At 38.4% G+C, this 15278-nt stretch overlaps 1 protein-coding gene across 2 annotated transcripts in view; it reads left to right on the forward strand.

Moving 5' to 3' along the window:
* The window catches only part of MPP6 (membrane palmitoylated protein 6), a 56977-nt gene that overhangs the window by 23293 nt on the left and 18406 nt on the right, over nucleotides 1-15278 (forward strand). The window contains exons 2-3 of one of the 2 annotated variants that reach the window (XM_030489717.1): nucleotides 7489-7607; nucleotides 12534-12686. In XM_030489717.1, coding sequence (XP_030345577.1) covers nucleotides 7491-7607; nucleotides 12534-12686 — 270 coding nt within the window. In that variant the 5' untranslated portion in view covers nucleotides 7489-7490. Of the gene's footprint in view, nucleotides 1-7485; nucleotides 7608-12533; nucleotides 12687-15278 lie in introns of both variants that reach the window. The other variant, XM_030489726.1, reaches the window with a different exon arrangement.

The following is a 15278-nucleotide window of genomic DNA, read 5'->3' on the forward strand; positions in this document are numbered from 1 at the left end:
ATTCAGTAAGAAATGCTACTTTTTTTAGTGGTGCATGAAAACTGTTAAAGCAGAAAAATGGGAAAGTGAATTCTCTTTCTAAATAATTGCACACATGACTCTTTCATAAAGCATCTTAAGCTCTCCTGCCTCTTCCAGTATGGCACAAATACCATAATGAAGAAGCAAATTCAATAGGTGGCTCAGACTACAGTAGAGGAATTGCTGTGCAAGTCCTACCATTTGTTTGCTGCAGAGAACTTCAAACTGTCAGGAAAGGCATATTCACCATATTTGTCTGTGTGCATGTGTGTGCTCCATCAGTTAATCATCATCTGTGCCTGAAGCTTGCGTCAGTCTTTCTCTAATTAAAATAAAGTCAGAAAACTTGGTAATATTTAACGTGTATAGGTTTATTTTCAAAGCATCAAGGTTAGTTAGTGAACATCAAGTTCAGTTAATTGCTTTTGTACTTTACAATCTTTTTCTTGACAATCCTTTAACAAAGAGAAGCCTAACACAATTTCCTCAGTAATAATTTTAGTGTATCTCTTATCAATATCTTATTGTTGGTCATGATATGTATATTCAAATAAGACTTAACCTTTTAATTCAGCTGCTTTTGGAGCTGTAATGCTTTGTTCCCTTTTTATCTTTGCTGAATTAATTTTAAAATAGTGCTTTCCTTTCCAAAAGATGCAGCTGTGAGGTCCATCTGTTCATCAGAAAATTTGTGCTTCATCTTTTTTTAGACAAACTTCACAGCCTGAAAGAAGTATGGCTACAGTGTTTGGGATGGGGAGGGGTTGTTCGCTCTTCCCCATAGCCTTTGTGACCTTAAGAATCAGGAAAAATGGGCATGTAAGATGTAGCTGAGCTAGGTTTGATAAGGGTAGGGACTGCTTGAGATTCTATTTATAGTTATGCTAAAATAGCTCAGTCTTGGCTTGCCGGGAGACTTTGAGAAAATGAAGTAAAAAAATTAGTTAACATTTCTGAGCATTTATGTTGCTTCTTTTCAGCATGCAAAAATTCAGTGAGTAGAATTTGAATATCCAGAGGAGCATTCATTCTTATCAATTAGGCTTTTCCTCCTTCCTTCACTAATTCTCTGCCATATATGCTATTAATTTCTCTGCTTCTGCAGTCAATAAAATATGCACACTGCAGACAATAGCTTCCTTCATTAAGCAGTCTTACAGTCTTTCTAGAGGAGATCCACTGTATTTACTTAACGAGGAAGGGGTCCTGGTTAGGAAATGTGCCTCCATGATATTACAGTGGACTGCCACCCAGAAATACTTGAGTCATTAGGGCTATAGCTGCATTGGCCTAATGCTCCCTGCTTGGCAGTTGTCAAATAGCCTGGATAGAACCTCATTCTGATGTAGATGTAAACTCTGTGGGTGCTTAAGAGCCCAAGTAGCGTTGTACCTTCCTACAATAAGCAACGTAGGCATACCTTGTATGGGGTTTTGTAACTGATTTGTGGCCTGGTGTAGAGGAGCAGAGGGGCTAAACTACAGTTGTACATCACTTTTATAGTGCTTCTCTGGAATTATTTCCAAATGTGATCTCTGCTCAGTAAATACAGTTGCTGGCTGTGAAAATGCAAACATAACGTTATATGCTCACTGCATAATGCTTTCCCAGAGACTTTTATCCTAAAACCTGGTTTCTGAAACTTGCTCTCAGAGTAGTAACAGAGGGCTTTGTCAGTGTTTCATATATCCTTGGTAAATAGTCTGTTAGTGAATGAACTACTTTGTTCTAGCTCAAAATGTTAACTTGTTTGTAGGTACTTCTTTTCTCAGACCTCAGCTGCCAAAGATGTTGTGATTTGTAACTGGGGAGAGAAGTGGCCAATACAAAATAACTTCTTTTTTTTTCACCTTATGTTAAATCAGAAATCAATTAAAAAAATAAAAAACAACAACAAAAAACAAACCACTGACCAAAAATACCCCCAAAACCCCAGAAACCACATGAATACAAATGGAAAAAATTTATGCAGTTGTCATTGGCTTAGGGCTGTATGAGTTACAAATTAATCTTCTTTTGTCTATGCATATTGGGTATCTTGTGAAACTTTTCTTGTGGGTCTATCCCTCTTGAAAAGGTGCTAAATCACAGAGGAAATTGTTTCCAAAGTTTGTGTATGTGACGACATTTTAATCTTAGGTTTCTAGACTTTGAGTGAACCACGAGCCTCACCAGTGGTCCTCGAGGTATTTATTATACCTTCCTATCCAGATGAGTAGGCCATGTGGAAATAAATATGCATATGTTTATTTAAATATATTATACATAATTTTCTTTTCATTTTTGTTAGTTTGTAAGCTTGGAGACTAATAAAATGAAATTGAGCTAAAAAAAGACCCCTGTGCAAGGCATTCTCTCTAGAAAGCTCTGCTTCTCCCCAGTGAGTGACACATTTGTCTTCTGTCTGCAAATCTGGAAAATTTATTTAAATGTATGCTTCCTCCTTCCTTTACATAGAATTAATGTAGACAAGAATTAGGCTCTGAAAGAAAGAGTAAATTCAAATTTGATAGAAGAGTCACAGTTGAGAGCTTGATGAAAACCTGTCTTTTTCTTACAAATACAAGATGAGAAGAGTTATCATAGTATCTTTTACTTCTAGTTGATCTGAATTTACTATTGTAAGGTACAGTATGTAGATTAAACCTTTGAAGCATCCTTTGACTGTCTAAAGAACTACATGTGAATTGGGAGATATTAATTCTGGTTAGTCAATTTGCATTAGGAAGTGGGATTTCTGCATTCTTATGCCTCAGGATGCGCACTGTTTGCCACAGAGATCCATCGACATGTTTCCCTCCCCTTTCCCTTTTTGATATGGGATTCAAATGGCAAGCTGGTTCCTCTGAGTGTAGGGTCATGTGCATAGTAGGATTAAATTGTTCAGTGCATGTACACAGCAGACCAGTATGCTTCTGCTGAGTCTTGCTTGAGGCTTTAAGCTTTCTATGGTTATGGAGATGTTCTTTGAAAATTGACTGTGGAAATTAATTCTACGTGTATGTTCTATCCCTGTCACCAAAGCCAGGGGCTGGAGTGGAGGGTGGCCCGTTGTAATCTCATTTTCTGTTAGGAGTCCCAGCTCAGACTCAGTTCTGTTGTCACTTTTTCCTAAGAATCCCTTTATTTCAACACCTTGCCTCAACTGAGAGCCTGCTGCTCAGTTCCTCCTGTTCTGTCTGGAGGCTGTAGTCAGTGTGTGTTTCTTGTCATGTACATTTTCTTAGATGGTTTTGTAAACTGTCGTAGTCACCCATGCCCATCTCTTGCTGTCCTCACAAAAGCAAATCCTTTTGTGTTGTGATGATAATTTAAAATTTTACCCAGATGGGTCTTTCAGTATAGAAAAAGGTTTGTCTTCGGAAAGAGAAGGAGGTGCACAGTAGAGCTCTCAAAGTTAGTATGTTCATACTAGTTTTCTCGAAAAGATGGGATGAGAGAGGCAAAAGAGACCTAATTAATTTTCCACTGAAGGAGAAGCACACATGCGCTTTTTACTGGGCACTAAAGTATTCAACAATAAGGAGCACTCCTGACAACCTGGTTTATGCAGTTTGTTCACTGTAGTCCTTAGTTCTTGTGTTGCCTCACTTGGATTTAAGTTCTACAGGTCTCCCTCCCTCCCTACCCCTATAACCTCTATCAACATTTCAAGGGCAGATTTGCCAGAGAGGAGGTGGGAGGCTCAAAAGGCAGTATTTGATAGGGTATCTAGATTTGGCAGTCTCCAAACTTTAGTTCTGCCTGTTTCATGTTTGATAGAACCTGATCTTTTAAATAAAACTTTCCAAAGTGAGTGTTTAACATCTTCAACTTTTATTCCTGCTGCTCAGATATAAGATAGTTTTCTAAAAGAGCTAAGGTGGTTTTGCCCCAGGAAAGAAAAAAGTGAAATTGTTTTAAGGACTGCTACTTGAAATGCCATGTGTATCTACATTATTCTGAAAGAGAATTAGATTTAAGCCTGGAAACAATGTATCTCCTGCTTTTTTCATCGAACCATAGGATACCAGGTTGGAAGGGACCTCAAGTATGAGCTGGTCCAACTTTTCTTGGCAAAAGCATAGTCTAGACAAGATTGCCCAGCACCCTGTCAGCTGAATCTTGAAAGTGTCCAACATTGGGGAATCCACCACTTCCCTGGGGAGATTATTCCAGTGGCTGATTTTTCTTGTGAAAAATTTTCCTCTTGTGTCCAGTTGGAATCTCCCTGAAGTAACTTGTACCCGTTACCCTCCTTGTCTTTTCCATGTGACTTTGGAAAAAGGGAGTCTCCATCTTCCTTGCAGTCACCTTTTACATACTGGAACGTGGTACTAGGGTCTCCCCTGAGCCTTCTTTTCCTTTATTTTTCTTTTTTTTCCCCCCATACAAATGAATACTTGCATAATAAGAGTAAAACATTGACATTGAAGTACTACAGAAAGTACCCCAGTATTGTTGTCTATTCTTTTGGAATAAAGCAGCTGACATAAGGCCTGTTGGAAGATGCTCTTGATCACTTTTTGAAAAATAACATTTGGTCATGTTCTGAGTTTTTCTGCCAGGAGAATGTAAAGCAGTGAAACACCATGAAGCATATAAATGTTGCTCTAGTTTCTAGTTACCATGTTCTGCTTTGTTGAAGCTTCTTAAAGCTTTCTCTCGCAGGTGGTTAAAATAAAGGGGTACTTAACAATATTATTATTTTTTATTTATTCAGCTACTTAGAAACCTCTTCCTTTTAAGATGGGGAACTAGCTATGCTGAGGAAATGTAGAGATCCACACTGTGTTAAAACACAAAGAATCCAGGGCGAGTAAAGGTACCTTATCCTAACTTACATATGCCTGCCTTTTTGGTTTTCTTTCTAATACGGAGTCCATGCTATTTATAGCTAAGACGACTCCTTGGCATGATGGCAGTGCCATGAGAGAAGGCAACCATCAGATGCACAGCAGTAGGAAGCTGTTTCTGAAGGCAGCTGATCACCTGGGATGCAAGCCTGCCTTTGTGAATTTTTTGAACTCTGCATGTTGATAAAGATATTTGCTGCTTTCCAAGAATGCTAAAATATACTCAAGCAGTTTTGACGCTAAAATTTGTGAAACCTTTATTCAGTAAAATACTCATTTGAAAATACCCTGTCTTAGCTGCAAGAAGCTGGAAAATAATTCTTGTGAAGCTTAATGTTGTAATGTTGCTCCTTACAGTTTCTCCTTCATGCTGAAGTTTAAGTAAGGATTTTATTTTTTCATTAGATCATTCTAAGATAGGCAGACTTCTGAAAGGGTTACATAAGAAACAGCTTATTAACATGGAGATATATAAGGAATGTCTTTTATGCACGCCTCTGTCGGCATCAAGTGCTGGAATTGCAACTGGTAGTTGAGATGCATGCTTTGACCCGAAGGAAGCTTTATATTTTTAGTCAGATTATTTATAAGAACCCAAGTGCTAACCTGATGTCCCTTAAAAACAATTTAAATAACTGTTAAAAATGTAAAAAAAGCTTATTATTATAACACTTGCAGTATTTATGCAGCACCTTGTACACTATGTAAATTGGCTAGAAATATGTCTACTTCTGCAAATACTTGCATGATTGCCTTAAGGGTCATGAATCTGTAACTGGGAATTGAGAAAACATGAAACAAGGCAGTTGCCTCTGCAACTGAACTAGTCAAGGTACAGGACATACCAAGTCAGAGGAAGATGTGGTCTATTTACAGGTTGATTTGGTGACTTGATGTAATATATGATTGCTAAAAGCACTTTATCTGCTATAAAATAGAAAAAATATTGCTTCAAAATCTGAAAGCATAAAGTGTCATTCTCCCTCCTACTCATGGTTCCACAGAAGATTCACTTCTTGAAAGTGAGAGGTATGGTTAAAACAGATTTTTTAAAAATGCAGTGACTTGACATACACTGCTGTAGTTAAAATGTGGCACACAAGAGGATTTGATTGTTGAAAAGTCAGCTCCGCTTGACAGAAAGAACGGTCAGAGATTTTTTTCTTGGGATGGAATTTCTAGGAAGAATTGAAATTAGAAAGTAGGTGTTGAGAAATGCTGTTTGTTCTGTTACTGTGCAGTGTTTCATAATAGCTTTCATTATAAAGGAATGAGGAAAGTTAAGGGTAAATTCCTGTGTGGGAGAAGGGGCATATAGGCTTTTTTTAATTGTCTTGATATATGCCACTATGCAACATGAGGAGCCTTGCAGTACACAGGGGTTGTTCTAATGCTTTTTAGCTTGTTTAGGGGATTTCAACAGAAGGTGTTTTTTAGTATACCTGGGTATGTGTCTGAGCATGGATATGTAACGCAGCAGTAGTTTAAAGGAATGCAGTTAAAAACAAGAACAGTATAGGTTTTTCACTGCTAAGATAAAGGTAAGAATATATAGTCATACATTGGAAAACAGGGAAAGAATGACCATTTACCTTGTGAAGGACATCATAACTGTCGTCAGTGGTGCCTCCTTTTGTGCAGCCTAAACTGGCACATGTCCACCTCTGCAAGCTCAGAGCTAGCTGATGTAATCCCAGGTAAGGGCTGCTGCACACGAGCCAAATTTATGAGAACTCTGTAATATGTGAATATACTGATCCTGTCGTCTAACAAAAGATCTGCTTTGTTCAACTCTATCTTAAATGGGAGGATTGAAGCACACAGTTATAAACAAATTCTCATCACTTAGTGACTTCACAGGACAAGGCAGCTGGGATGGTGGGATTATCTGACTTCTTGGAAGCATTGTTCGCTCTAACCCAAGTTGCTGCAGTTCCCTCTGTGAGGCTGTAGATAGCCAGGAAAATCTCCACTAAGGGCACTGGGCAGGCACGATGTATTTTGCATTGTAGGATATACTTCCCATTGCAGTGTGTTGTGGTGCCAGGCTGATGTTAGCATCTGCACCATCTACACTTAGTGCTAGAGTGCAGTAGTCAGAACTGGTTGTAAAGGACTGCTGGGGATGGACACAAGTGTCCTCAAGGTAAGAGCTGCCTTGAAAGCAAGTTTTTGGTTAAAAAAAATTGGTTTGGAACTATGTGTTAGTTTTAAAAAGTGATATCTTCTTATAAAAGCATTGTAAAATTTGCAATTGCTTGGTGTATGTATGAGAGATGAAATGAAGAATCATGAATGAGTTGCTTATATTGTATTGGGAAGATTACACATACCTTATAGTTTATACCTGTTTGGGCTTTTTCAATCTTTAAGTAGTAGCAAAACTTGAAAAGAATGTCCTGGGCCTGGATTAAAGTTGGTTGTGGTGATAAGGATTTGGATAGTTCCTTTATTTCCATCTTTCAAATAAACAAAAAAAGGTTCTTTTTCCATTCTGTCCACTTGTTCTCAGTAGATGTAGTTGGCTGCTTAATATCTCTGAAGTTAATACTGTGGTGGTTCCCAGAGCTTTTGCTATTTTTGCAAGTCTACTTTGGTCAGTACTTACTTTTTGTTTTTGTTTTGTCAGCAGCCATGCAGCAGGTCCTGGATAACCTTACTGATCTGCCGACATCCACAGGCGCTGAAGAGATAGACCTGATTTTTCTTAAAGGAATTATGGAAAACCCTATTGTAAGGTCACTTGCTAAGGTATTTAAACTTGCTGCTTTGAGTAGAATCTGGAAATATTTTAACTCTTAAATTATTGTGTTGAACACTGAGTATGGATTGACATAGTAACTATGGCCTTTATGTATGGTACATCTTACTAAAATACTTGAAAGTGAAGATTTGGTATAATGGAATTTCTGTGCAGGCTAATGTATTTTTATGTGGAAGATTCTCAAGGAAGAAGAAAAATTCGGAGACTCCAGAAATAATGTGGTAATGTTATTTACAAAGAAAATGTCAAAATACTTGAAATTATAAGCAGTTGGTTTTAATATAGTCTTGTGACCACTGTTGTGTGCAAAATCCATACACTTTCTGACTTAGCATTTTTGCCAAAGATGAAAATTGAGACCAATAACTTTCTTTTTTCCGTGGCGTAAACAAGTTTCCTTTTTGCTTTTGTCTCAAAATGACCTTCTGATTAGCCCAGTGAAATAGTCTTTCCATGCCCTTTCCTGGATCTCAAAAAGTAACACTGGTACCTTGTTAGCTCTCTGAGACATGGCCTATCCTTAGATTTTGTCTTGCATTATGAAAATCTTGTATTTATAGATGGTAGTAATCAGTTATAAATATGTAAGGTGGTACTGTCACCATGACAGATATTTACAAAAAATCTTTGGATTCTGTAATTAAAATTGTAGAAGCTGATCTTACCAGTAGGAGATGCAGTCACTATCGCTCAGAACTTATATTCTTAATCTTCATAAAAATAAGATCCTTTTGTGAGGAAAACCCAGTTCACTTAAATATAGCTGTCTCTTTAATATGAGTAGACATCTGAAAGCAATGCCCGCTAGGCAGGCATGAAATACTCTGTAAAGCTAAAGGATTGTTGTGCAGGGATTTTGCTCAGTATAAAACTCTGGAAGGGAAAACCTCCTGCAAGAATTCATATAACAATTTAGTTCTGTTTAGCTGTTCAAAAAATTGGTTGCAAGTGGAAGACACTGCATAGTAATAAACTTAGAAATAATGGAAGTGTCTCATCTGCTAGTGAGATGACTGGAGAGGGAAAGATTCCTGTACTAAATTGACCAGAGTAAGTTAAAGCATTTTCTTTCTTAGAGTTGTTTCCATCTTCGGTATCTGCTGCATAGGATATCTTTAATTTAATATTTATCATGAAGAAAAAGTTTATTGCAAAGCACTTTTTTTTTTCCATATCAAGAATTTGTGCTTTAATGGCCAATTACAATTATACAGAGTTTAATGACTAGCAGATGTAAAAAAGTGCTTGTAATGGAAACAGATTCTTAACTATAACCTTGCTTGATCTAGAATGCTGAAAGGTTTTAATTGTGTTCATGTGGCATGACCACACTCATATTTTCTTTTGTAATTATTTTGGAATTATACCCAATGCCTCAGTCCCAACCAGCAGAGCTAAATAAGGACAAGATCAAAATGATAGCACTTTTCATGAAGTGTATATCTTTCATATACATCCATTTGTCCCCAGAAATATGTAAAACTTGTTTTTCTATTAGAAGAGCTAGTTTTAACATAATAGGCAATTCTCAGGACACTGAGGTGGTCAGCTTACTTAAGCAGATTTGTTTCAGACCAGGCCAGAAACGCAAATGCTTTTTTATTTTCCTTTACTAATGAGTTATTAAGACTAATCATTATGTAAAGTATCCCAAAAAGGACAAAAAGAAACTTAGGGAAATGTGCCATGAGCCATATAAGCTTTTTTTTTCCCCTTTTTAGTCCTTAAAGAAACAGAGCCAAGCAATAAGCATAGTAGTTAGTTTATAATACTTTGCAATGCAAAATTTGGCTAATCTTTGAAAACTGTCTTAAGTTCATGTCACACTTCTTTTCTGTCTGGAGTAAAGGCATCAAGGTAGAAATTACAGATTTTTTTGGGTTAGGGTTCACTGTACCATTCCATGTGTTAGGGGAAATTGTGATTACTGTAAAATGTATGACGTGCCTGTCATTCACTGGCATTTATAGAATCATAGAATAGTTTGGGTTGGAAATGGACCTCCAAAGATCATCTAGTCCAAGTCCCCTGCAGTAAGCAGGAAACCTTCCACTACTAGATCAGGTTGCTCAGAGCCCCATCCAACCTGGCATTGAAGGTTTCCAGGGATGGGGCATCTACCACCTCTCTGGGCAACCTGTTCCAGTGTTTCACCACCCTCATTGTAAAAAATGTCTTCCTTATATCTAGTCTAAATCTACCCTCTTTCAGTGTAAAACAGTTACCCCATGCCCTATTCACTACAGGCCCTACTAAAAAGTTTGTCCCCATCTTTCCTATAAGCCCCCCTTCAGCCTGGAGGCTGCTTTAAGGTCTCCCTGGAGCTTTCTGTTCTCCAGGCTGAACAAGCCCAACTCTCTCAGCCTGTCTCCATAGGAGAGGTGCTCCAGCCCTCTGGTCTTCTTTGTGGCCTCCTCTGGACCTCCTCCAACAGGTCCAGAGGAGTCTTTCCTATGCTGATGTTTATGTCTGATCTTAAACTAGCCTTTAGAGTTGTTATGCTTTTTTGAAAGCAGTTGTTGAATTTGGAACATGCATGAATTTTGCTCAGTTTTGGTAATGAACTGTCTTCTCAAAATTCTCTTCTCCTGGAATGTTAAATATTCTTTTGACCTCAAAACTTTTATATTTTTTTTCTCAGTCACACTTGCTTTTAGTAGTGTAACATAGGCTGCAGCATACCAGATGGATGCCTAACCCAGACCAAGGAAACATCTTAGGAGTAATCTATAAACATTGAGTCCAGTATTTAGGATGTCGGATTGTTGGAGGCAAAAGCCTTACTATTTGAACATTTGACAAGTATAATAAATATTGAATGCATCGAAAGAGTCAATTCAGTATCACTGTTTCTGAAATGAAAAATAATGGCACTAAGGTATTCTTTTTTTTCCTCTTTTTAATTATTTATACCACTCCATATCCTGCTACTTCCTGACATATTCCAGAGTCAGAGGTTGTTCATTGTTAAACTTTCAGTTCCCTGGTATATACATGGCCTTGATTTTGGGTGAGGATATTTGAATTTAGATTATACTCAGTGGTAGTATTTTAAAGAAAATGAGTGAGAAAAAAGCTGACCCATATTCTCTAATCTTACAAAGGTTTTGCAGTTGGAATATGTTTAAAATTCAATAGGTTTGTGTTTTGACTTGCTGTAAAAGAAGTTAACTTTGAAAGAAGGATACTGTTTACTGCATGTATTATGTGCAAAATAGCATGCCCTTATTAAGGAGAATGTGTGTAGGTGCCAGGCTGCCCAGGACTTTGTAATCATGGTCATTTGGTTTGTGCGTGTTGGTGTTGGGGAATGTTGGAAATGTCTCTCTCTATATTAAGTTAGCCTCCAAGTGTTTGATCATCAGTCCTGAGGAAATACTGTTTTGTAGACAGGAAGTAGAATTTAATACTCAGACAATTTCAGAAAAAAAAGGTTTCTGGTTTTAGCAAAATTTTATTTTAACATGTTTTAATGCACTAATAAGACAGTAGATGTGTGCACATACCTTCAAATTACATATATAGAAGTATAGATACATGAATCCCAAATATATCTGTTATTTTTTGTGTTTTCACATGCCAAAGTGATTGTTATTTTTTGAACTTCTTGTTGCTACGGTGTTGCACTCTTAATTGTGTGCATTGAGAATCTGAGTTATTTTTGGCCTCCTCTTGTTCCCTAATTTTATGATACAGCACTGTAAATTTTATGATACAACACAATAAATAAGTGTTCAGCTTTGAGATGTTTCTCTCGTTTCTCAAAGCTCCTACCTTTCAATGAATTGAAGTGTCTGCAGTGTTTAGGAAAGGATTATGTCTGCAGCAGTAGCTCAAGAGAGAGATTAAAAGTTACCACAGAATCCCAGAATGGTTGAGGTTGGAAGGGCCCTCTGGAGGGCATCTGATTCAACCCTCTGCTCAAGCAGGGTCACCTGGAGATGATTGCCCAGGAACATGTCCAGACAGCTTTTGAATATCTTCAAGGAGGGAGACTCCAACCTCTCTGGACAACCTATGTCAATGCTCAGTGACCCTCACAGTAGAAAAAGTGTTTCCTGATGTTCATCCAGAGCCTCCTGTGTTTCAATCTGTGCCCACTGCATCTTGTCCTGTCACTGGGTACCACTGAAAAGAGCCTGGCTCCATCCTCATTGTACCCTCCCCTCAGGTATTAATACACATTGATGAGATCCCCCCTGAGCCTTCTCTTCTCCAGGCTAAACAGGCCCAGCTCTCTCAGCCTTTCTCAAATGTGAGGTGCTCCAGTCGCTTTACCATTTTGTGGCCCTTCACTGGACTCTCTGCAGTATGTCCAGACTTGTACACAGTACTCCAGGTGTGGCCTCAAGAGTGCCGAGTAGAGCTCAACCTTCTGACAACAGCATTCTTAGCACAGCCCAGGATACTGTTAGCCACTTTTGCTGTAGACTTTTCTTTAGCATTTCCTCTATTTATGCACACTTTCCTTTAGAATTGGCTGTTTTGAAGACATTTGAATGAGAAGACCCTGGGGTAAATGCTTCTGGTGTGGACTCTATTTTTTTTTTTTTTTCTAGCAGATCCTGTAGTTTCTTTTTTGTCCTCATTCTAGAAGGTGTACTTGTACTGGGTTCTGAAGCAGAAAAGATCTGAGGTGCTGTACTGTTTACAGTTCAGTGTGTATAGCATAGAGATGGTAGGAAATCAGGACATACAAGCATTCCTAACAGGTGCTGCTTATAAAGTTTGTTGGGTCCCATAGTTAAAGATGCAAAATCCGTTGGCAGTTAGAAAGATAAAATACACAGGTATATATGTGATTTTTCTGGTTTTTCTGCTAAAGGTTGCACCGAGAAATTATTTTAAAGGTATATAGATTGGAACTACTTGAAACTTATTTACAGTGTAGTCTCATACATTTAATCTTACAGGCTCATGAGCGACTGGAAGATTCTAAACTTGAGGCTGTCAGTGACAACAACCTGGAGCTGGTGAATGAAATTCTTGAAGACATCAGTCCCTTAGTAAATAAAGATGAAAATATTGCGGAATTGGTTGGAATACTCAAGGAGCCTCATTTTCAGGTGCCACCTTTTCACTGTGTATTTCCAACTTACTGTATCTGTGTCCACATACAAATCTAAGAATAATAATGAGACCAAACTTGAACTGTAGCAAACTTTAATATATGTGATTTTACTCCAAATGAAAGGCAAAGCAGAAGCCATGTGGGGTTAAGAATGAGCATGATTTTATTCTTTGAATAAAATCTTCTAGAATATCTTTACCCATTGTATTAAAATCCACTGGAGTTTCTGTAATAAATCTTGGAGAAACATTTACTTCCTATGTGACTAGTGTTCCCGTAACAATTCCCTGAAGGCTTCATCTGTAGCATTTCCAGGTGGCCTCAGTTCCTGATACTGACCATTCTGCATTTCAGTTCAGCTGCTGGCATTCATACTCATGTGTGAGATACACAGTTTGCAAGGTGAATGAATGTGATTCTTCTATGATGTGATCTGCACTGCACCTTGAGACTGCATCCCTCTCACTGTTGCTCTACTTCACTGAAGTTTTAACATGTGGTTGTCAGAAGCAGATGTTTCTTCATAGCTGCTGTAGCTACCAGCTTCCATACTGTCCCTTGAAGAGTAGGGTTTGTAAATCCTTGGTAGATTCTGGACTTTCTAGGCAGGCTTCAGCTGACTTTAGTATTTAGCTATAGGTATAATGTAGAAGAACATAAGCAAACCTTATGCATTATACAAACATAACAGTGAGGTGCGCTACTGTTTAACATAGATAAACACTGAAAATGCTGTCAAGCTGTGTTGTGGCCTGTTGGAAGAGGGAACACTTCTAAGAGCTCAGCTGCTGAGATGGTAGCTCTTCTGAATGCCCACAGTTCCTTTGGCTCTTCTGAAGAGCAGTACCTTGGTCTCCCTTGTGCTCTTATTTGCCCAGAAGGGCATCATAGCTAGGGGTTCAAAGACTATAATTTGGAGACTAACCGGTGAATAAACCTGCTAATCCCGTCTTTGATCCCTTAGCAGAAATTGATACTGGAAAGGGAGAGGATGAGTTTGGAGGAATTTGCAGTTACAGTGCAAAAAGATTGGAATTGAGGGCCAACTGGTGCAGGAACAGATCTGACAAAGATTCATTGTGTTAGATAGAATCATAGAACTAAAGGAACTAAAGCTGACAAGTCAGAGGCTGAATTGAAAGATGAAAAAGAACTTAGTAAGTCAAGTGCTGGAGTAGACTGACTTTGAAGGACACTGTAACAATGATCTCTGGAGAGAGATGGCAAACACCAGAGACCAACTGTGTAAAGAATCTTTGTGGTGGAGGCTGGAGACTGAGATCAAATAAGAATTTTAATTAGGGTGAGTGGCCAATGCTGAGGCAAACCCAGCATTCATTCCTGTTCAGTGGTCATATTTACAGAGAGGCACAATATGAAAGGCACAACGTGATGCTGGTGTCAGTTGCTCCATTAGTTCAGGCTTAAGCAACTTACACGTTTAATTTGAAAGTTACAAAGTAGCTGGTGAGCAGAAGTGCCAGTATTAATGCTGTTTCTTCCACATTTTTTGTTGCTTGATTTATAAAGAACATACTTGGAATTGCATACATGCTACATTAGCTTTACAGTTCTGTTCTGATCTTTTGTTAGTGCTTCCTAATTGCATGTCAGAGGTCCATTTAACAAGTATCTCTTCTGTTTTCCTTCTCTGTCCCCAGCAGTAAGCATCTAGTGAACACTGTGAGGCTAGGACAAGCCAGCAGTGATACCTTCCAAAATGTTTTGTGAGGGTTTAGTGATTTGTTTCGCAGACTTCAGAGTGAGAAATAGCATCACCGACCCGTGGCGGTCTATTCCATCAGCTTGTTCAGTTGTTTTTTGAACCCATGTGAAAATCTGGCATTCACAACATCCCCATCAGAGTGGAGACTACGCTGTTTTGGTTTTGACACTGTCTACTCTCAATTTTACTTTATATCCCCTTGTTCCTGTGTAGAAAGTAAATGAACAGTTTTTCCTAATCAGCTTTTCCATGTTACTTGTGATTTCAGAGGCCTCATTGTATAAGTGTGTCTGTCTCAAATAAAAGAAGGGAAGCAAAACTGTATACAGCTTCCCAGTCATTCACAGCAGCATGGATTTATGAAATGGTATAATAATTCCCATTGCATCTCCTACTCATTGCCTAAAAATTCCTAGTAGTTGGTTTGCCCTTTAACAGCTAGTGAATAGAGTAGTGTAGTTCAGTTGGAAGTGACCTACAGTGATTATCCGACTACCTGACCATTTCAGGGCTGACTAAAAATTAAAGCATATTATTAAGGGCATTGTTAAACACCGACAGATACGGGGCATCAACCATCTCTCTTGGAAGCCTGTTCCAGTGTTAGAACACCCTCTCAGTAAAGTAGAGGTACCTTTAGGCTCAGTAAACATAGAGGTGGATTGCTTTTTTGGGTTTGTTTTGTACTATTTACACCTCTGAGATACCACTTCTGAGTCTGTCAGTTAATAGGTTAAATTAGGATAGCGTTTTCCCTTGCAGCCTGTGTTGAATTTCATTTGCCTTGTTCTCACTCTGTTGCTCATGAGGTGCTCCTGCAGCTTACAGTGTTTTACTCCTTGAATAGTTTAGCAGCCTCAG

The sequence above is a fragment of the Strigops habroptila genome, chromosome 1 (assembly GCF_004027225.2).
Source record: "Strigops habroptila isolate Jane chromosome 1, bStrHab1.2.pri, whole genome shotgun sequence".
Classification (NCBI taxonomy): Eukaryota; Metazoa; Chordata; class Aves; order Psittaciformes; family Psittacidae; genus Strigops; species Strigops habroptila.